The sequence below is a fragment of the Tuber melanosporum genome (assembly GCF_000151645.1).
Source record: "Tuber melanosporum whole genome shotgun sequence assembly, scaffold_118, strain Mel28".
Classification (NCBI taxonomy): Eukaryota; Fungi; Ascomycota; class Pezizomycetes; order Pezizales; family Tuberaceae; genus Tuber; species Tuber melanosporum.
Window position 1 is genome coordinate 13,327 of NW_003298775.1, and position 22,571 is coordinate 35,897.

General features: G+C 47.7%; 3 protein-coding genes; 1 reads left to right on the forward strand and 2 right to left on the reverse strand.

The window, feature by feature from the left end:
• Positions 1–9,934: 9,934 nt before the first annotated feature.
• Positions 9,935–12,168, forward strand: GSTUM_00001728001 (uncharacterized protein). XM_002835757.2 has 2 exons: positions 9,935–11,187; positions 11,264–12,168. Exons 1-2 carry the CDS (start codon positions 10,595–10,597, stop codon positions 11,532–11,534), a joined length of 864 nt encoding a protein of 287 aa, XP_002835803.1. The 5' UTR covers positions 9,935–10,594; the 3' UTR covers positions 11,535–12,168.
• A 1,468-nt stretch (positions 12,169–13,636) lies between these two features.
• GSTUM_00001729001 (uncharacterized protein) lies at positions 13,637–15,605 on the reverse strand (the record flags this gene model as incomplete). XM_002835758.2 has 2 exons in its annotated part: positions 13,637–14,034; positions 14,100–15,605. The coding sequence occupies 2 exons, from the start codon at positions 15,603–15,605 to the stop codon at positions 13,993–13,995; spliced, it is 1,548 nt and encodes a 515-aa protein (XP_002835804.1). The 3' UTR covers positions 13,637–13,992.
• A 5,239-nt stretch (positions 15,606–20,844) lies between these two features.
• On the reverse strand, positions 20,845–22,356 carry GSTUM_00001730001 (uncharacterized protein; the record flags this gene model as incomplete). XM_002835759.2 has 2 exons in its annotated part: positions 21,623–22,356; positions 20,845–21,546 (listed from the first exon to the last, which is right to left on the reverse strand). The coding sequence occupies exons 1-2, from the start codon at positions 22,289–22,291 to the stop codon at positions 20,845–20,847; spliced, it is 1,371 nt and encodes a 456-aa protein (XP_002835805.1). The 5' UTR covers positions 22,292–22,356.
• Between the last annotated feature and the right edge of the window lie 215 nt (positions 22,357–22,571).

Below are 22,571 nucleotides of genomic sequence, written 5' to 3' on the forward strand. Positions count from 1 at the left end.
AACCTGGCACCCCTTCTCCTCCTCCGTGTCTGGGATATCAGAGTTTTCGGCACTGGGCCTCTTTCTCTTCCCCTTTCCTAGTGCCAAATTCGTCGTCATCCCCTCTCTCGCCTCCAGCCCATCGATATTCTGGGTATAGCATCTCAAAAGACGGCCATTTTCGCACAAGGCGCGGATAAACTTGTGTGTAGGACTGGTCTCCTTAACGGCGAGTATGGAGTCTCTGAGCTGAGCAATAAATGTATAGAAAACTTTAATCGAGGCAGGATTGCCGAATACCACGGAATCAAAAAGGTCCTTTCCCTTGACTACAATATCCGGGTAGCGGGATTTGACAAGATTGTATAGTCCCTCCTCCGATCGGAAGTCCTAAAAGATAGTTATCACCAACAATTAGCTATACAAACTATATCTGGATTTGGACGCGTGCGTTGTCATACCGGAATTCCACAGTTTGTACTAATTCCAGCACCTGTAATCACGACTGCTCTCTTGGAACGTGCAATACCATCCGCAATTTCCTGGATCAGACGCGAGTCCTCAGAAGTCACGGTGACGATTGTCATCGTCAGCTGCTAAAAATCTAGCGAACCAAAATGAGATAGCAGAAAAGGAAAAAGGAAAAAAGGAAATAAGTTATAAAATAAATAAAAATTGTGTTTTACTCGGAAATCCAAGAACAGGGTTAAGAAAGATCTAGAATGAACGGTGGAAGAGAAGAGATCTTGAGAATGGTCGTTGAAAGTAGGAGAGGTGTTCAGGTGTGGAGAGGTGGGAAGTGGGAAGAAATGGAGATTGAATGTTTAGTAAAGGAATGGGAGTCGGTTGTTACAGTAACAGCAGTGCGAGACGGAGGGAAGAATGAAGCGGGCCATAATCAATGGCTCTCAATGGTACCGTGTAGCACCGGTATGGCATGGTCACTGAGGGCTCGTTATGCTGGGGCTACCGTGCAGTACTCGAGTACCCTGATTTCCCAATCAGGCTTATTTGGAGGCTGAAATCACCAGAGACGCGACCAAGGCCAACCAGACGCGCCAAATCATTGGGCCCAACTACTGCGGCCTTGACGACACCACTGCCTAATCCAGCATGCGGGGTTTCCTTGTGGCTGGTGTACCGCTGCCACGGCAACCACTCCGGTTCACCCGGCCAATTACTTGAGCAGAGTGCCGGATGAGGAAGCACCGATCAGGAAAAGCCTCCATCCCGACTTTTTTATCCACCGGCATGAGTGAAGCACTCGGTTCATTCACCAATTACTCGTACCCTCTCAGTTGCCAGTTGTTAGGGGAGTCCACCCCGCATCTTCCGCGGTGAGGCTAAAAAAGACTGCTATCATATCATACAATACAGTCGTTGGGAGTTCTTCGATAGCCCAATTTCTTGTGATAACTTCCCCTTTCATATTTGCACCACTACGAGATTGTTCCGGCTAAACTCGTGTTGCTCAATATGAGCATTCCTTCGACCCTTTTGTTCTGGCTTTATCTGTTCCTCATTGCGGCGGTCTGCGTCCTTACGGTCACTGTCTGTATGAAGCTCATGCTTCTTCGCCTAGCCCTTGTGATCATTTCAGAGCTACCGGTAGTACGATGGATGGTACCTGTCCAGCTTCCTGCACAGGGACGTCATCGCGGGATATTATAGATATTTGCGGCCCGGGGAGGACTCTGGGGTGGGTTGGATTGGGCTCTGGTTTGCTTACGGTGCACCGGATTTTTGGGTACATCTTCATGTTGCATGTTTGGGTTTACGGTCAACGGGGGGCGTTCTTCAATGGCTTGAATTGTATTAGCTAGGGGGCTGTCGTAGCAAAATGATACTCTATTTCGTTTCACCCCTCAATTTCTACTTTTTACGTACGGATTGTGAGCGCAAGTCCTTTTTCGCGATACAATTGACGGGTCCCATATCAGAGTCTCAGCAAAACCCATAATCCGAAAAATATCCCGATAGAAATTGTGCAGTGATTCCCCTAGTTCTAGCTTCGATTCATGCCGGTACAGTACTGTACGAGTACAATGATCGAGCTTAGCATCGCAAATCGTATTCACCCGACTGCAGTAATACAGTACGAGGCTGGTGAAAAAAATGGTGAGCAGAACGGCATGAATAACAACCCAAACCATGCTACTTCACGCTTTCAATTCGATACATTCCGAAGCTGTAAACAAATTTAAAAATTCATAGGATAATCAGAAATTCTTTCAAATATCTCCACAAGTGCTTAAAAAATTTCTAGATACTTTGGCATGCAAAATAGTAAAGTTGAAGTTGAAACCGGCGCCAAGCCTTGTCATTTCGCATACGAAATCATCAGAAATTGCGCCAAGACCAATGTACCAACCATAACTCTCTCAATAATTCTTCAGCCAGCTCATACAGAGGGTTCCAAAGGGCTGGAAAGTAAAATCTAGGGAATTGTGTTATATACAGATCAATATTTGATTTGGATTTCTTCAATGGATCACTGGTTGGAAGGTGGTGAATATGGCTGTTTTCAGTGAAAAACCGGTACACTGCTCACACAAGTTACACAGAAACTGCAGCATCCGATCTAGTCCGAGAGTCCATCAAGCTTCTTATCCACGTGAGCCAGCCACACCGGGAATTATTAGTCATCAATAAGTTGGCTCAAACATGATAGCAAATGCTGGCAGCGGACACTTCGTAGCCAAGGGAGGGAAAATCACACTTGTGCGGGGGAGAGAGTGGATGTGTCCGACGGAACAGCTCGGAAAGAAAAGGTGGGAAGCGGATTGATTGCAGAGTGGAGGATATGGTCTACTAAAGTATGATACTAGGACAAAAGGATTCGTCCGATGCCTTTCTTACACCAAAAGTGCCCATCTTCACCACCCTCTCTCATCGCGCAATGTCCATGAGAATCTGCGCAAATTTGTCCATGCATTAGCAGACCTGTAGATAAGATGGAGGATGCACGCAAAAATTTAGGTCACTTTCACACTAGTTGACGCAACCATGAACAATAAAGACAACTTTGATTCCTTGTACTTCTGCTTGTAGAAGTTGGAATAGATGGTTATTCCCTAGCTGGTGAGACAATTAAAAGTGTTTCTATATAAGCAGCATTGAGAATTGTCAATTTGAATCCTTTCGTCCCCGTACTGAATATATACTGAAACGAGATGCATGTCAAGAGGCGATGCACACACACACAAACAGATAGGGCAATGCCCTCCAAAATATTGCTATGGGGATTGTTCCATCAAAATAAAGGCGGCCCCCTTAAGCTATAAAGAGAGGGAGAGAGAGAGAGAGAGAGAGAGAGCGAAACCGGCCAAGAAAGAGTTTTTTTTAAATTTTAATTTTAATCATACTGTACCATTCCGGTAGCGATAAAGCTGTTCACGGCAGGGAAAAAATAATTGACAATCTTCAAGCTGAGTGATCACTAACAACAAAGAAGGTTTTCCAAAAAAATCTTTTTTAAAGAATCTGATGATAGAAACATAGCTTGATACCTGCTGCACTGATGTGTGATTTTAATTCTTCCAACTGGGGGGACTGGAAGGCAATGATCTTTGAGCAAGAAGTTGAAGCATTTTGTGCAGTTATGGGACCCTCAATTAACGCCCGCCAGCAAAATGCGAGCAAAGATAAAAAGAAATGTTACATCTTTCCAAAGGTGAGGCATCTCACTAGCCTTGATTTGGCAAAAAGCATATAACGTTCTTTCGCAGGCACAAATTGAGATATTCTTGGTTATCAAAGATCAAATTTACTTTCGTTAAGTTTCCTGACCCCCAATAAAAGAAAATGTTTAAAAATTGCCCGCGAAATCGCATGATAACCGAATTTTTTGCTTAATAATCAAGCCGAACGATGGCCACATGTATTCGTACAGGTTTTATCACGACCGGAACCATACGTCCCTTCTCCTCCCGTATATTATAGTCTATCCAGGTTTTCGCACACATGCTCCCGCAGTGAGTGATAGACTATGATTATGATGAAGATCTGAGATATCTGTATGATCCAAGCTCCAGACACACCAACCGGAAAAAGCCCGAGCGGTGTTACTATCATTATGAGCTGCGTACTGCATAGCATAATAGCACTCTTTCCACTATAAGATTTATCGATGCATGATACGGGTTGCATAACCACCTTCAGCCTTATATATGTAATACATGACTCTCCCCCCCCCCAACACACAAACCGTCTTTCGCACAACTAAACCTATCCTTTTTTATTATTATTATCACAGATATCCGAGCTATAGTTACTTACTTTGACCACGAAGGGATTGTGCCGTTATCTATTAGCGATAAAACATTTAACTTATAGTCTCTTGCTCTCTTGAGGATTATCTACTCTTCCCTCCCCCACGGGGAGTACTCAGTACGTGTACAAGCATTATATGATACGCGAGACATGTGGGTGATGCAGCGGTTGAAACATCGGGGACTAGTTTGATAACCTCCGCGCAAATTAGCAGGAGCCCAGGAGCTCGACCCCGGCCCCGGCCCCTCGCGGTTGGTTGGTTGGTTATCATAACGCAATCCATCGCGTGGGGCGGGGGGGAGAGATTGTTCCCTACCGATGAGGGTAGTATCGTACGTATCATACCGCAGGGGAAACCCAATCCCGCATTACAGCACGAGCCGACGAAGTCCGGGTCAGACCACACATGCTCCGGTAAGTGATGTCCGCAATCAGTCATGGGAGCAGGAAGGAAAGAGGGATGAATTGGCGGTGCGAGAGATATAAGAAACAGAGAAGAGAAATTCCTCGCCTAATTCCATCAAATTTTGAAGAAAAAAGAAAAAGAAAAAAACCCGCATTGCAGATAGGGTACAGAACATGGACAAAACGGCGGGCTGCTGAGGGCTCTATCCCCAGTTTTTGGGACACTCATCTCGGAGTAGTACCGTAGCAGATTTCCCGTTCGAATGGAGATGGGGGATTCGATACTAATCAATATTCCTACACTACACAGTTCGAGCTGGTCTGCTGTAGGAACAGAACCCCCCACAGTGTTATTACCACAACGCTGCATAACACCTGTACGTCAAGTACCTTCAATGTGGTGTTTTCCTCATCGTAGAATGCTATCAGAAATATGAAGATTGCGCTGGCTTAATAGGACGGCCAGCCGATGGATTTTGTCAGCTCAAAGTATTTGTATCCAATGTTGGGGTATCGCCCGATCGCAGTATGATATCTTAGCTACTCGAGTAGAGACGTCTCAGAGGCACCACAACACAGCCCTTGGGGGGGGGGAGTGGTGGGAGAAAGTCATTCTTCATCAATCACAGATACAGATTAGTTCGGATTATGGCGCGCCGAGACCAGGAATACAAACCTTAATAACAATATATCGTCGTGTTTTATCTTAAGCCTATCCTCCACCTAAAACGGGTACCAAAATAAAACCTTGATACTGGACAGAAGCGCTCTCTCGAGTGATATATGATGACCCCTTCCAAAAATCACCCAGCCCAAACATAACCCCTTACAACCCCCAATTCCAATCCGCCCCTTCAAATAGCGACCGCGGGTTGTGAACTCCCGATCCGCCCTGTCATATCATACATAAGTAGTATAAACCGAAGGCATCCCTTTCTAGGCCCTATCACTCGGAAACAAACTCCAACGATTCCCTACTGCTGCTAAGCCTACGGAAGATTTCTAAACATTTAACCCCCGCTAAGAGCATGGGGCCTATCGCTCCTGTGTTTCTCGGATCCTAGCTTGAGAGTTGCTTGTGAAGGAAAGAGAAAACATCTAGTCGAGTAAAAGTTCATACGAGTTCTCAGTATTACGGGAGGTTATGACCATTCAGACTGAATGGAGGTTTTGTTGACTTGTTTGATGGATTGAAAGGTATCCTGTATCACGGTTGCACTCCACTCGCTAGGTTTTTTTTTTTTTTTTTTTGTTTATTTTTGGGAATGTATGATACAGGTGGTTCTGGTTTCGTTTCCACATTCTCCACCACCATCCCTTCCACTTGAGTGTCCCCCCTACTCACTCCTCGCGTGAGGGTTCGAAGATGAAAAAAAAAAACCTCACGATTCCAAGAAATCCTGCCCCACGAGCACACCGACCGCCCGCCAAATTCGTAAAGTGTTCGGATATAGACAAACCGCCTGGGCGCCAAGGTGTCCAATCCGGTATAGTAAGAAGTAACTGTGATAAGGCATTGCTCCGGCTCCCCTTGAAGCAAGCAGAAAATTGAGGGTCCTATCCGGTATGGTAAGCGTCTTGGCGCCAAGGTGGTTCCATTTTATATCTGGCTTTATCATACTTGTACTTTTTCCAGGTCGGTGAGAAGGGTACTCGAGTATGGTACGGGCATGATATACCACCAATGAATGGCCTATAGAGTCAAGTGCTTTCCCATTAACATCAATGGATGCCCTCTGCAAGTTCCGGTAATGATAACCCTAGGCTGTCATAGGCTCACTTCACGACCAGCCCAATCCAATCTCTCCTACCCAATTGGAGCTTTTTTTTTTCTGGAGTTCCCCCCTTGGATCGTTTACAGGAAACTCCCACAAGTTTGACCAAGATGGCGACAACTCCTTCGGGGTATATATATAGCCTGGGGGAGGGCGGATATTGCTCGAAATGGAGAAGCCCCCGGACTTTTGCTGAACTCGAGGATTTCCCGGGGAGGCAACCCAGAAGGGACTCCGGGAAAAAAGGCTTCATCATCATCACCAACCAACCAACCCACCGCGTTAGACTAAAGTCAAACCAACGTTTCAACCATAACATAACAGGTGCGGCGGTTAAAAAAAAAAAAAAAAAACGCCGCCTAACAGTTGGTGACGCTGCAACACCTACGAGTAAACATCCAGCAACAAAAAACCCCCCTCTCGCTAAGGCAGAAAAAGGCCGAGATGCAGCGCACACACACACACTCCAATCGTATGCATAATGCCACAACCTCCCCGCTGGCGTCCGCTCTGAACGTAGGGGAAGTGAAGACGAGCTGACGTAGCGGCGGATTACATACTCGAGTACAGAACTGTACCTGTACTAGTACTCATACAGCGAAGGGACCTTTTTGCGATTTCGCATCCGGGGGCTGATCAAATCCTGGTAATCAATCTGGTTGCTCCGGAGCCGCATCCGCCTCACATCCGGGGTTTTTCTCTTTGCAAAAGTCCCAGTGTCCCGTATCCATGTTTCCCATCATGGATAGACGAACTATGGTAGTCGACTAAGCAATTCTCTACTAAACTGTGTTTATGTGCCGTACCCGTGCAGTACCGGTACGAGTATCATACTGTTGCTGTGCTCGAGTATGGCCAGGCAGGGAGGGTAACTTGGGTCAAAGCAGGGAAGATGGTGGCTCGGCTTTCCTGGCCTAAAACTACAGGTACAGTACAGTACTTGTAACCGCCCTCGCCTTCCCTGCTGATAGGGGTACAATACAGTGCCGGTAAGATGATCGTCTTGAGGCGCGATATCAACCGATTGTGGAATATCATCATGCCGGCAGACTCGCACTGTGTGTGCTGCTGTGTGATGGATATGATTGTGTAATTATCGGACTCGACTACCGGTAGGGCAGGTGTGCAGTACCGGTACTCCAGTAGGATATGGTATGAGTACTACTCGTATTATTACTCGTATCATATTGCCGATAGTACGATACAAGTTTAGTTTATCAGACCGATATGAATGAACTGCTGTATGATACCGGTATCTCATCCTCGGCGTTGACCTTTGACTTGACAGCGGCAGCGGACGATCTCGCTCGCTCGCTCTGGTACGGTGGTGTATTTAATCGTTAAATTTCATTCAATTCAATTAATTTATGATACCTGTTTATTGGGAGGTAAACGGAATGAGTCCGGGCGTTGATAACCGCTGGCCATCCGATGTTTACAACACGGTGACCTGAATCCTACCAACTCTATGGAATAGAACCTTGCAACAACAAAACACTTGTACCCGCACTAGTCTCCAGAGGAAGATAAGAGTGGTATGATGATGGCACCATATGAGGATGGTGAATTTATTGGTTCTCCATGGCAAGGGTCACTTTTCTACTCGAGTATGATACCTGTACAGTACTCGTCCAGTACTGTACCCGTCAAGGCATGAGAAGGGGTGATACAGTGCTCGTGCCAAGTACGAGTACAGTACAGTACCGGCGCAATCGCAGCTGGATGAAATTTTTTTTTTGCCTTCCCCCCATCCGCCACAGATGAAGGTGAGACGCACAGACATTCTACCACACAAGATTTTCGGGGGGGGGGGCGAGATGGTTGGAAGGAAAGAAGGTGTGCGGTGGTGGTGGGCGGGTGGAAGTTGTTAATAGGGTGATACGACTTGCGAACGTATTAAGACTAGTGCGACGTTTTGCTGAGGTCTCAGTGGCGGAACTTGAAACCTTCAATGCATTGGCACCCGATCGGGGCATTTGGGGGGGGAGGAGAGCATCTGTGATATCCATCCAGGATATCTGATGCCGCATGGCATAGCATGGCATGGTTCATCTTATGAGATGGGTTTTTTTTTTCTTTCTTTCTCCTCTCGCTCGTCGGTTCGTTCGTTGAGAAAGTCATTGCTCTGGAGCTGAGTTGCCGCTACGAGTACTGTACTGTACGAGTACTTGCACTTGGACAGCTGAGCGGGTCGGTAGGCGTTGGACAGATCTAATTGGCCTGCGATTGGCGTTACTTGTGCAGTATCCCGTTACCTTGGCGCTTGAAAGAAAGTTGTTCCACAGTCATCATTGGTGGCTGTGGATGAGTACCGGTATTCTACAAGTATCGTATGAAATACCTACCGGTGCTGTGCGAGTGCCGGTATTTTACAGTACTCGTACTTGTATGATACTCGTACTTCCAGTAGGGTAGGAGAGGGTCGCCATCTCATCCATGGATTCAATATAATTTATTTTTATCCTTGTATCGCCGACCCGGCATCAACAATGGAAATGCTGGTTCAACTTGAAAAACAATCATGTGGTGAGCCCTATGATGCATAGTCCTCCATCGAGTGCCATTTGTATCCTTGAAGGGTAAAGGGCCATTAGTTTTCAAATCGCTTTCCCTCCTCCTCCATACAATTTCCTCTCCCTTCTCCCTTCCCTACTCCTCCTCCCTTCTCCACTCTCCACTTCTCAACTGTAAAAGCATCCCCCTACTCCCTCCCCGGCACAGGCATAGGTTAACCGAGCGGTTGCATAAAACATACGATATCCCACTACCACCACCACCACTTTCCCCTTCAGACTGAACGCTCACCGCTCTCACGCCCTTCGAGTATCATAATACCCGGGGCAAGTTCAGACCTCGTCGTGTCACAAAAGCTCCGCTTTTTAAAGGGTACACGTCTTCAAAACACTCTGACCCTCCTCCACCACCGTTGTTGGTACGAGTACTTTCTTCCCCTTCACTCTACCCAACACATATTACTCTTCTTCCTTTTCGTGCGACTGGCCCATTGCACCAAGTTACAGCCCTCGTGGTTATCGGGAACCAGTGTGGGGAGAGTAGAGTACTCGTACAGTACTCGTATTGGTTTTGCAAAAAGGTGGGCATCACAAATCTGACAATCCCTTTTCCCTTCTTGTCCGTTTCCACAAATCATTATTATCCATTTACAACAAGTACCTTTCAACCACCCTTGGCGCCCCTTTGGCTCGATTTCTCATTATTTTCTTCCTGCAGGAACCGGTTTGTAAAGTACCCTCTCATTGGACGCCTCGTCCTGCACTTGATATCCCTTCTCACCACCCTTTTTCCCCCCTTGCAGGAAGCGCCCACCGTTTATCGTCTGCCCATTCATACCCTTTCCATTGGCCGCTCCCTTCTCGTCCCTTTTCACTTCTCTCCCCTTCCCACCTCTTTTCCACTTTCTTTTCCTTTCCCTTTCCCTTTTCTCTCCCCCCCCCCCCAACCCCTCCTTCATTTCATCCTTCCCTTCTGTTTCTAACCGTGCAGCTGGACGCCGTGACAGTTGCCCAGTTCATTCTTTACCTTTCTTCTTCTCTCTCCGCTAACCGGCTTCCGCCCAGCGCCGGCGCTGTCTCTCTCTGTCGGATCTTTTTAACCGTTTTCCCTTTTTGAAGAAGAAAGAAAGAATATTAGAAGATAGATAGAAGGGGTGGAGGGACCAGATAGCTTGATCACCCGCGCCCATCTCCGAATTATCATTACGGTAACGACAAACACGGTTAATCATCTACTTCGCTTCTTTCGCCGACACGATCCGAGACCTCGGGTCGACACACACTCTTTACTGGTGCAAAGGTTTCCTTTCCAATCCAAGCTCTTAGGTATGTACCCGCTTTTAATTAGCCTGCTACGTGCCAGCGCTTGTACATACACAAGTCATGTGTATGTTAATAGTGCTGGGTGTTCCCTTCCTTCCACTCTAATTTATTCCCTTCACTCCCCCCGCCTTTTCCATTTTTCCCCCTTACTCTTTCTCCATTCCATTCCCTTTGTTCTATATATCGGTTGCCTCCAATAGCTGGGTTACATTTTATTATTCTAGTTACGGGGTGGGAGGGGTGACTAACAGATATCTACCAACCAGCTACCACGTTCCACTACCTTCTTTCCTTCTCACGACAAACACACACCAACCAATCACAACGATGCAGAGCACCGTCCTTTCATATTTACTGTTGGCGGTGTCGGCGCTGAGCGTCGTCACAACAGCACTTTCAAGTCCCGCCGCAATGCTGATAGTACCCGGGGGCGTACCGGAGTCGGAGTCCGACTGGCACAACCTGCTTCGCAGAGATGCGGATGACAAGATTGTCCGACGTCAATCATCGAGTGGGGCGAGGAATGAGTCTGATATCGAGAAACTGGATCTGCAGAGTTGGGCGAGGGAGACGACGCTCAGGTGTATCGACAAATTGAGGAACGTTACAAAGGCTTCCAACCCTTCTGGCATCGCCGTCTGCTACAACCTTCCATTTTTGAGCACCAAGTCGGGCGTTTTTGCCGCCGATTTGAGGCTTTACCAGGTTTCGGCTCCGGAGGGGGATTGGGCTACTGTTGGGGGGAACATTGATGTCTCTTTGATGTATAATGGCGCGGCTGTACAAGTGAGGAACGAAACCGCCGAGGAAGCGGCCGCAACGGCACAGGCCTCTGCGAATTCTGAGGGGCCCCAAAAGGTCCAGGAGTTTCACTTTATTGGGCAGATTGACAAGATGCTTTTGGCCGATGACATGTCTGAGTATGTTTTTTTTTTACTTTCTGGAAAGATCGAGATCAGATAAATGGAATGGTGGCTAAGTAATGTTTGGTTATAGTCTCGAAATGCAGAACATGTTGAAGCCGAATATCTCCCTTTTCGCAAACACTCCTGGGGGCGCGCAATTAACCACGGTCCTCTCCGCTGACGAGGCAACTTTTGTCAACGGCATATTCGCGGACGTAGCCCCAGCCGGCCAAAACAATACAGCGGCTATTGACGCCCCGTTCAAACTCCCGGGAACCAGAATCGAGATTGTACCGATTGGACTGTACTTTTTCGGAACTTATTTGGTCATTGCGTGCTCTATCTTTGGATGGGGTATTTAAATTCCTCCCATAATAGTGAAAAACATTCACTAACGATAATTTTGATAGGCACCTTTGAAAGACAAAAGTTCCGAGACCAATATCGCAAGAGAATTGCACAGAAGGGGGCAGCCGGTGGTCGAGGGGGAATTTGAAGCAAGTTTCCTTGGTTCTTCATTTTTTCCTTTACCCTCCTTCCCTTCCCAGTCTTGACCCAACCGTGCTGTTTTTTTCTCCCCGTCTTAGCCCAGCATTTATCATAGTCTTATTATATACATAGAAATCCATTCTTGTATTATTTATTATTTTTTGTGAAGGTTAGCGTCTACTCTTCCTTTTTTTCTGTGGATACTTTGGAATAGGTGGTCTTGTTTGGTTGGTCGGTTTGATTGGTAGCGGTTGTTTTTTTACTTTTTATTTACTTTTTTATGCACTTTTCTTTTGCAGGTACTTTTTTAGTTGGGGGCATCTATGGAGTTTTTTCCCTTGAGTGTTTCTGCCTTTTCGAGGGTTTGGTATAATTGGGATATCTGTAGTTGATGGAGGAAGGCAGTGAATGGACGGGTCAGTGGGTGGGGGATGGAGGAGTAGGAGGAGAGGAGAAAATAAACTTGACTTAATAATAAGAGATTCGGTAATATAGCCGATTTTTGAGCATTGCTCTTTTTGGTTTTTTGAAAGTGGTGGTGGGGATGGTGTGATGGGATATGATAATCTTGCGTGAAACTTTGAAGCCTTTGATAATGTATGATATTGTGCTTTGAGGAGATGACATTGAAGCTCAAAAGCCTAATAATAATATCCACTTCTGCTACGCCAACTTATCTCCTTAACATGAATAGCGGTAACGAGAGTAATGGATCATGAAGCATCACTGCGACCAATTCAACTCGACAGAATTATCATACCTTCGACTTTTCCCACGATTGCTTCTCTCTCTCTCTCTTCCTTCCTTCCTCCCATACCGCCTAATACCCACCCACTTCACCCACTTCACGCTGACCCAACCCGGCAACGTCTGTACCATACGATAAAAACTCCCTGGATAGACGTGCCGCACGCGATACAGCTCACCCACCCACCCACCGAGTTTCTCCCCCGAACCACGACTAACTGCCATGGGCGAAGGTGAGAGAATTGTCATCCAGGAACCTGACGGCGGTGCAGTGTTCGGGACTGGATAATTGTGTCCCTGCTTTAGCTCGTAGCAATAAAACTCTCCGTGCAAGAAAGACCATCACCGCGCCGCCGCCACACAGCACACCAGCCCCGGTCCCATAAATAGTTTCCCCCCCCCCCGGCACAAGCTTACTGTAGGCCCCTGAGGCGGACAAAAGGGAAAAAAAAGTAGGATATATAAATAGTAAACCCTAGCCCTAGCACCTGCCGATCTCCCGATTCCGAGGAAGGAGTACGGGTTGAGCCACTGACGTAGCGTAAACAAACCCCGCCTCTGGGATGACTATGGCCTTGTGGGGAGGGGGGGCTCAAGTGGGCATCATGGGCCATAGTACGAGTACTCGAGTACCGTAGTCTATCGTGGGATTGGGGATATCGACCAAGAGGGTAGTTTTGGAAATTTTTAATGATAATGGAAATGGTTTTAAATATGGTACCTATGTAAAAAAAGAAACTAATTATCACTACTTCTTGCATATCTCGTGGCATAGAAGAGCTGGCTTTTTTTTTGTTTTTGATACGTCCGCCCCGTCCAATGTGTTTCCCCGAGCAGAAAGAGAATTCAGAAAAAACACTGGGCAGACTAATAAAGGAGAAAGACATGGAATGAAAAATGACTTTTTTCCCAGGAAAAAAATAAAAATTTAAGTCAAGAAAAAGAAAGGACATGCATACTTTCCTTACAGACATTATCATGGCCCGTTGCGTGCAGTATTTTTTTGTGTTCCTCCTTCCTTTTTAATTCCTCCCCAAAGACATCACTTATTTTCTCCTCCCTCTCCCCCTCAAACTCATGCTGCGGAAGACGCCCGTTAGCCAACCGGTGGTTCACACCCATACATACTTAAACAACAGGCGTCCCATCGAAATCAAAAAGTAGCAAATCAAAAAAATACAGCTTTGCTATCATACCTTCCCATCATAACTATACTTTCTGGAAGGATAGGGGAAAGCAATAAGGTCAACGAAAAAAAAGGAAGAGTTAAAAACGAGAATGCCACCGATATATAAAAAAGAGAATAAAGAAAAAAAAATCACCATCCTAAGCTTAAAACGAAACGAGAAGAACAGCAATCCCGGGTAAATGGTATAATGGATAGACATGACAAGAATATGTGGAAAAATAAAGGTCCACTAGAAAAAAAGCCCCAGAAGGAAAAAGCCTGGATTTTGGGAAGAAAAAAAAAAGTGCAAATGCTAAACCCGGTAGCAAAACGCGTATATGCAAAACCTATGAAGGAAGAAGAAGAAAAATGATGCAGAAGATTGTCAAACAGTAATACCACGGTTCGGGGGCAGACTAATAATAAATCGGCTTCTTTGGCTTTTTCCAGTAGTATTGCTAAGCACCCGGTCAGTTTATGCACTCATACCCATGCAAACAAAGAAACCACGATCATATCATACCTTGTGAGTTCTTCTGCACGCCCTCAACCCAACTCTTCCCATTCCTTGCACGACAGCATCGCGTCTGCCCGAATCTGTATCACGGTCGGGGATATAGTAATATTCGCTTTCTAGTGGCTTTCCAGCCGCGTCTTTACCAGATCGCTTGATTTCTCCCACGCAATGAAGGTTATTCAAAACGTCAATAAGACGCTCCTTATTAACCAATTGTGCAAGTGACGATGGGAGGTTTGACAAGAGTGCAGAAAGCGGGGTGGAAGAAAGACGCGAGAAAGCAAGCTGGTTGGTGATGTGATTCTGGAGAGTGTTGGCCTTGGTGGGAGAAACTGATGCACTTCGACGCTTTATAGGTGAGGAGAAAGCGGATGATCCACGTGTAGCATACGAGGTTGGAGGAGTGGCTGGAACACCGAGGGGTTCGGCAGTGGAAAAGGTGACCATGGGAGGAAGTGACGGCTCCTCTTCCCGGAAACTCTGCGCAATGGCATCGGAGTTATCCTCGAAAGAATCACCATCCTGATCGTCATCTTCGTCTTCACCCTCACTATCACCAAGCAGAGACTTCATTGCCTGGGCAATCTCCTCCTTCTCAGGTGGCTCGTGGAGGGTAGACTGGGTCCCTTCCTTGAAGTCAGGCACAGGTTCATCCTCGTAGATTTCCAAAAAGGTGTCAGTCATCTGGGATTCTGCCAAGAGCATGGAAGACGAATTTCCGCCTCCCCTTTTATGCAGAGGAGAGGCAGGCGAACGGTTGCGTTTCTCACCGAGCATAGCACCACAACGACGGATGCTGTTTCTCGCATCAGGACCACAGGGATCAACATTCTCATCGTTATCATCTACCCATCCAATGGATGGACTCCTGGTTATCCTACCAGTGGGCGAACCCAGGGCCGGGGCACCCGCAGAACGAGACCAGTGACCTGGCCATGCAAGGACCACACGTGAGTCTTGGACATCAAGCATAATCTCTGCATGCTCAGTTTCAGATGTGAACACATCTCCCTTCGCCAGCTCCCAGGCATGGCCCTGGCAATGAACCTTTACACCGTTCCAACCCAGGCATTGGATCTCAACCTTTGGTCTTGATGTTGTGGTCAGATACAGTGCTTTGACATGGACGCGTGAAATGAGTCTATTGGCAGAAAGTTGATAGTGGGATGAATTGCTAGACCTCCCCAAAAGGAGGGGTTCACCGTTATCCGGGAGGGTGATAGATGGTATACCACCCAAGGGAGAACGTTCGGAAAGAGCAGGTTGACTGTGTTCGAGTACAGGTTTGCACGATAGCTGAGGAGGGGGAGACGAAAGGATACCGAGAGAGGATGAGGGAACGGGAGTCGGATATCTATTCTCGCTCTCGGATGTGTGAGACTTGTGACGTTTAAAACATGGTGGAGAAGAGCTCGGTTCGAACGCTGGCAACAAAGAGCCAGGTGCTGAGCGTTTTACACCAGCGGCAGTATTATTCACGTCGAGGACCCTTCGTGAAGGTGAGGAATCCATCGAGGTTCGGCCGGCTGGCGTTTTAGGGATTTTATTTTTCAGTCGTCCTCTATTTTCACGAAACGGTGAAATAGGGATAAATGAATATTTTTATCGATGGTATGAAAACGGACGGTACGATTATACCCCTTTAGTTGGATAAAAGGTCGCGTGGTGGATGGAATTGAAGCGGGAGAAGGGGGATGGTGGGTTCCGTAGTCGGTAGGAGCGAAAAGCACTTTACACGCAATTGTGATTAGGAACACGGGAGCGTGTAGAGCGGTGCACGCAGCACGATATCCAAGAGCGAGAGAGTGAAATGGGATTGTACAAGCAAAGAACGAGAGAGAGAAGATGGAAAGGAAGGGAGAAGAAAGACGAAGCCAGGACAGGCCGGATCGGATTCCCTCCAAGTTGGCAGGCTGGTTACTAGTGAGCAGGCAGTGAAGGAGTGGAAGTGACAGTGGATTGAAAAAAAAAAAAAAAAAGGTGAGAAAAAGTTACAGACGGTAACTGTAAGTGACAGACCGAGCAGGAGACGCTGAGACCGCCCCAGGCTCAGTTAGAAGGGAAAGCAATAATTTTGCAAAGCAAAGATTTGCAGTTGCCAGACAGAAAGAGGAGAGAACAGGGGGAGAGGGAGGGGAAAGAGGAGTGATTCGAGTGAAGGGAAGAATGAAGGGGGGGGAGAGAATGCGGTACATTCAGTCACTTACGATACGGTACTCAGTCAGCTTGCAGCGGAAAGAGGGGGGTTGGTGGTGGTGACCGCAGCTGCGTAAGTTGCGCTGGGTGGTATTTGACTAAAGTGAGTGAGAGGCAAAGGCTTCCCTGGACATTCTTGTGCGAGATGGGGCCTATTTTCGCTCCTCTCAACCCTTCTCCGGTGCTTGTTGGAGGCGAAATATGGGATACGTTACAGTACTCTATCTGAAGGCATGATGAAGCGGGAATATGGGGAGGAAAACCCTTTTTGCAGCAGCAGCAGCAGCAGGTTCCAGCGTCCAGCCCCCATTCCAAGGAATCAAAAACCCAAGGAAGTAAAAGGGAAGAAAAGGATGCCTATAATCCCAACTAAGAAGCCCCTGGCTCCATAATGTAGGAATGGGGTACTTGTGCTATTTAAACACCTATCCCCCATTCCATACCTTACGCACGGTGAGTGAGAAAGTTTCAATTCCACTTTTAACAAAATTGCCATCCCGCTCCCTTCTCTGCGCGCTCCGCAATTTATCGAAGGGCGCGTCAAGGTAACGCGTCTCTCGGCTTCCAACGCGCAGCCCCTTGTATTCATTGGTTGCGCAACCCTGTGACTTTTCTTGGCATTCCAACCTGGTGGGGTCATCATTCATCCAGCTCCGGCCCATTTAGGGCTAGTCCCTTCCGGTTCCCCAGCTAACCTTTTCCCTCTCTTTCTCTCCCCTTCATTCCCGGGCCCAGTAACGATGCTCGATGCGATATCATAGATATTTTATTCGTAACCCATCACCACGGCAACACTACCGCACCGCGGTCACATTGGATGGGATCACGGTGGAGAATCGGGGGTGCCAAAGAGGGTAGGAAGGGACGGAATTGGTTGGACGAGGGGCGCCGGCGGCGTAGGAGAGCAAGGGTTATTAATATTATTATAGATGGAGCACGAGGATATGTATCCATGATGTGTTCCTCAGCCTGCCCGTGGTCAAGCATGTCTAATGTCATAAGCCATACTGTATGAGTACTGTACGAGTACTTGATCTTGATCCACGCTTCCGACGCAAAAATGAATGCTACAGCCGCCCTCTGCTGCGAGTAGAGTCCTCACTTGTACCACCGAGACCGCAACCCCCATCAATCAATCAGTCAATCGGACCCAATAGCCGCTTCCCCATCCAGAGATCCCTTGCCGTGCAAACAAAAGACCCAAACCAACCAAGCATCATACGGCACAAGGGTATCTACCGACCTTACCGTAATGTATACAAAGAGTGCTCGAGTAAGGTAAAGTGAACCCCACGCACATCGGGAAGGAGGGGGAGCAAAAAAGAAAAGAAAAAGAAGAGAAAAGAAAAAAAAGCCTTCCAGCCTCGCATTCTATCAGGCAAACAAAATCCGAATCCAAACCGAATCCCGAGAAAGAGGGAGAGAGAGAGAGGGATTACTGTGCTTTCTATGGACGGCTTAGTTCTTATCTGGTCTACCGCAGCCAACTTTACTCGAACGGACCGAGAGTCAATCACAGGCTCGCAGTAATCCCGACGCACCATTCCCGCATACCGTGCACAAAAGGTCGGCATAAATATCATATAAAGCTACGGCACAATATATGCCGTGCATCCACAGCAAACTGCGGGTACCCGGTCACTTGGAAGCGACTTTTCCTTTTTTCTTCCCTTTCCTTTCTTTTTTTCCATTTCCCCTCCCCTCTCCACAGCACTGTGATGTATCATACCGGAACGGCAGTCAAGACATCCTCCAAACTCTCACCCACTTGAAACCGTCTCACATCGGCCTCACTATTCACACGCCCACTCACTCGTTCGGTGTACTCGTACAATGCCGTGACCAACGCTCAGTAGCAATTCTACCGAACCCCGTTAGGTGACCTGACCCGACTTGAACGTGCCTGTCCATTATCACCGGTACTTCCGGCGCCTACGGTAGGTGCAAAGAGCGGTAGATACCGGTACTCGCGTTCACGAAAGCGGGCAAAAGTTGTCACCATATAGGGATTGAAGAGGCTGATCCATGACAAGGCGAGACGTTACCTGTACTGTAATCGAGTACTAGTACCGTTCCTGTTAAAGCATCATCTAGGTAATTCAAGATTATTACATAAGTTATCGTATTGTCCACTGCAATGGTCTACACCAGTTGCCTCTGAGTGGGAAGAAAAGAAAAGAAAAAACGCGTCTGGAGAACGGAGCACGTGATTGCGCTAGGACATATTTGGAGGTGTAATTGACTGCATACCTGTACCCACAGCACGACAAATTAGGGTATGAGGGTATAAGTGCCGTATGGCGGTGGCTGCTTCGGCCGGGGGTTTTGCTGTTCCCGGTAGGGTATTCGCTCGGAACGTGGTGGAGGGAGGGGGGAGGGAAGAGATTGAAGGGAAAGGAAAGGGGGTGCGTACTGGTGTATGATACTTTGCAAACACCGGTATTCATCACGATGAGATATCATATTATAGTACTCGTACTTGTCACCATGGATACCGTGGGCCCTGATGTTCGTTTGCCCCCACGGCACTGTTTGACATGATTGTAATGGCCCCTCCCGCGCTCACCATCACATCTTCCATAATGGGGCACCGTTCATCAACCTTCTCCCCCATACACCACACACCCTTTCTCTTCGGCGTGGATTGACCGGTGGAAAGGGAGTAATATATCATAATAACTCGCCTCAACCTACCGTAGACCAACGGCCATCACAAACTTGGTGTTATATCAATTGTTGCAAACTATGATACAGTACCAGTCCAGTACGAGTACATATACCGGTATGGGCCCCTCCGTTTCCATCTTTTTTCTTATTCCTCCCTTCCCAGTTACCCGAGTATCGGATTGCGATGTAGGGAGACAGGAGGAACATATATATTTATATATGCTACAAATACCGGTAAGGCCCACCGATAGAAAAGAAAAAAAGGAAAAGGGGGAAGAAAAAGAAAGGGAAGCAGGGGAAGAGATTATGGCACAATACCGGCAGGTTAAGGATGGATGAAGGGGAAATCATCATCCTTTAATTATGGGTGAAAAAGACTCCAGAGATTCTCTCCTTCATGCGGCGTGACCATCACTTCTAAAACCTCGTGAGCGAGGTCTATCACGGTCTCCTCTATCCCGGACTCCTGAAGCACCCCGTCGCTAAATGCCATACGCGTCATGGAGGCGATGTGCTTGTAACTTGCGCTTCCCGAGAGTTTTACCATCGCTTCTTGGGCATTGGTGGTGACGATAGCGTGGAGAAGGCGCACGGCCGAGTTTAGGAATTGGGAACTGTGGTGCAGTGGCTATTACTTAGTCCTTCAGTTGTTTTTCTTCTCTTTCTATACGGGCTACCGTATCTTCCTTTTCTCCCTCTTTCCTTTTCTCCCCCATTTCCCCCTTTCCTTTCCTTTTATTTAGGTTTTCTTTTTTTTCTTTCTTTTTCTACTCATACTATCCGTCTTCTGCCAAACCAGCCCGTTGAAAACCAGGAGAGGGAGAAGAAGGGGGGGCGGGGAGAGGGAAGGGGAAAGAAGCAAGAAAGAAAAGGGACTGCTGGGAAATACGGAAGCGAAGTGGGAGGAAAAAAACGTACCTTCTATCGGCTCCATATTTCCACTCATACACTTCCTCCAGTTCTTCTGCGATCCTCTTCGATAGCCTTGGCAATGCGACCTGGTGCTGGGCAAGAGCCTCATTTCCTAGACTTGTCCCCGCAACCATGCCCAGAAACTGCACTATCTCTTTCCTCAACTCCACAGCCTCAACCCTATCCCATTTCGGTTCACCCGTTGCTGATCCAGGAGTATCCGACAATACCCTCGTTATCGAAGCCAGAAGGTTAGATTCATTCTGGCGTTGGGCCGCCTCGTTGCTCCCTCGGGGTCCGAAGGATTGGCTGGTCACACTCGTAGAGAGGATCGATGCCATACGGCGTATATGCTCAATTGGTTGTGTGGGGTTTAACAGGATAAGGGGGAAGTCTGAGCGTACACTATGCCAAAACCTAACGTCGGTTAGCAGGAAAGAATTGGACCAGGCTTGGTGTCAAATCTCCTATCACACCTTCTCACATGGATTTCGTTTCCAACCATTCCCAAAGCTATGCTTTCCAAGAGCTCCAGGCAGGAGGTAACATCCACATATTTCTCGATTTTGGAAAAGTTCTTTTGGAACGTCGGAATGGCATTGATATCCACCGTCCGCTGAATCAATTCCACCGCCTCCTCGCAGAACCAGTGGCATTTACCACCTTGGTCCCAATTAACGCTGAACTGTAGTAGGTCTAAAAGAAACATTGCAGGCCCAAACTGATCATTGTCAGTACTAATATCCAGAAGTAGGAATGGATTGACGGTAGTCTTACGAATGACTCCTGCAAACATCTGGCCCAGAGATTAAGCAAAACTTTACAAACTCCAACCGAAAACTCCGATTTCGCCGCCGCGGTCTCCAGCAGCGTGACTTTATCCAGAAACAAGGATGAGATTGTGACACCAGAAGAAGAGGAAGGAAAAGAGAATCTTGTTAAAGCCTCCAACGCCCGTTCCCCAGATCGATTGACCCTATGCGCCACAAGTGCTTTTAAGAACTACTTCTACAATCAGCGATTCAACATTCAAGGAACCCGCGGATACTTCAATGGGACAAACATCAAACCGATCATCCTCCAGGAACATCCGCTCTAACAATGCCTCATCAACAACCTGCCACTGAACTTCCGTGAAAGAAGTAGATGTCCCCCTAGGCTGACTCAACGGCAACGGGATGATGGGGCTGTCCTGAGCAATCCTCTTCCTCTTAATACCTTTTGTTGGCGTCCTCCTCCCAGCCACCGTAGAGGGGCTCCCACCCATCATGATCTCATCGTCGTCAAATCCATCCCTGTGCTGCATCCCCTTCCCTTTCCGTGGGGTAGTAATAGGGCTCCTGCCAACCCTCCCGCTACTAATGACGACCTTCTTGGAACTCCGTATCTGCTTCTCGTAGTCCGCGTTCTCCTTCTCCAGGAATGCGTGTGTGGTTTTTAACCGATTGATCTCGTTCTCCTTCTCTGCGATTTGGGCATTGAGTTTGTCGGTGTTTTCCTGGTGCTGGTTCGTCAGGGAGGCGATTATTCGGGCGTGCTCCTTTTTCTCCTTTGCCAAGTTGCTGCGGACGATACTTGTTTCGCCGTCCTTGACTTGTCGGAGCGATACGAGTTCGGCTTCTTGTTGGGCTTTCAGGGTCGCTAGTTCTGATTCTAGACGGGTGTTTTCGGCTCGTAGCTGTAATCATTAATTAGTTCAACTATAATACACAAGAATAGGGGTTAAAAGAAAGGAAAAAGCGGGGAAAAGCTACCTCCTCCAGACGACTCAGGATGCCCTCCTCCTCACCCGTCATCCTGTGATCTCCATCTTCTTGAACATGCTCTCCATATTCGTTAGCGTACCTTCTGCCGATGTACTCTCCATTGAATTGTCCCTCGTTATATATATACTGTTCCCCACCGCCGCCGCCACCATCAATACCGATACTATTCCTTTCACCCTCCGCCCTCGGCGCAACATCATCAAGCAACTCCTCCGCAATCTCGAGGTCAAAGTCAATAGGTCCGTAATCCGAAGACGCAGCTTCAACCTCAACCTCTGCTGGTGGGGGCTGAGCCGGCTGCGATGTCAGGGGTCCAGATACGTACGGTAGGGTCGGAAGCGTCTCATACTCAACGACTGATCTCTGTTGTTGCAACGGAGGCTTGAAAGGTCGTTGGTAAGGTCTTCGCTGGGCGGGCGGAGCCGCGGCTGGCAGTGAAGATGCGGGTGAGAGGTACTGGCCTCGCGGAGGTTGTTGCCACTGTTGTTGTGGCCGTTGCTGTCGTTGTGGGGGTGGGAATTGTTGGTATTGGGGGTGTGATTGCTGGGCTGCTGCTCGCGCCTGGGTGCTCGAGATTGCGGCGTCTTCGAGTGCTTGTAGCTCGTCTTCTGGGAGGGCGTCTAACGTTTCGCCGTCGGAGAAGAAGTCTTCCTCCATTGTCCTATATCCATTGGCTGTTGGGAGGGGTAGGCGAGTTGTGTTGTGCGCGGTCGCCGTTCGGGTGGCGGCGGTGGGGGGGAAATTTTGGGTTTAGCTGCTTCTTGTTGTGTGGTTGTTTTGAGGGGTTTTGCCAAGATTTAGCGTTCCTACGACTGAATATTAGTGTCACGTGATCATGCGCAACAAAAGGTTCCGTTTAGTTGGGCGATTTTGCTATGGAACTTTTGATAAGGTGAAGTGGGATCGAGTTTTTTTAAAAAATATTTATTTATTTATT

Coding starts and splice junctions, on each gene's coding strand:
- GSTUM_00001728001 (XM_002835757.2), top strand. CDS start 10,595: ATGCAGAGCACCGTCCTTTCATATTTACTGTTGGCGGTGTCGGCGCTG. Junction 11,188..11,263: donor TTGGCCGATGACATGTCTGA/GTATGTTTTTTT, acceptor GTTTGGTTATAG/TCTCGAAATGCAGAACATGT.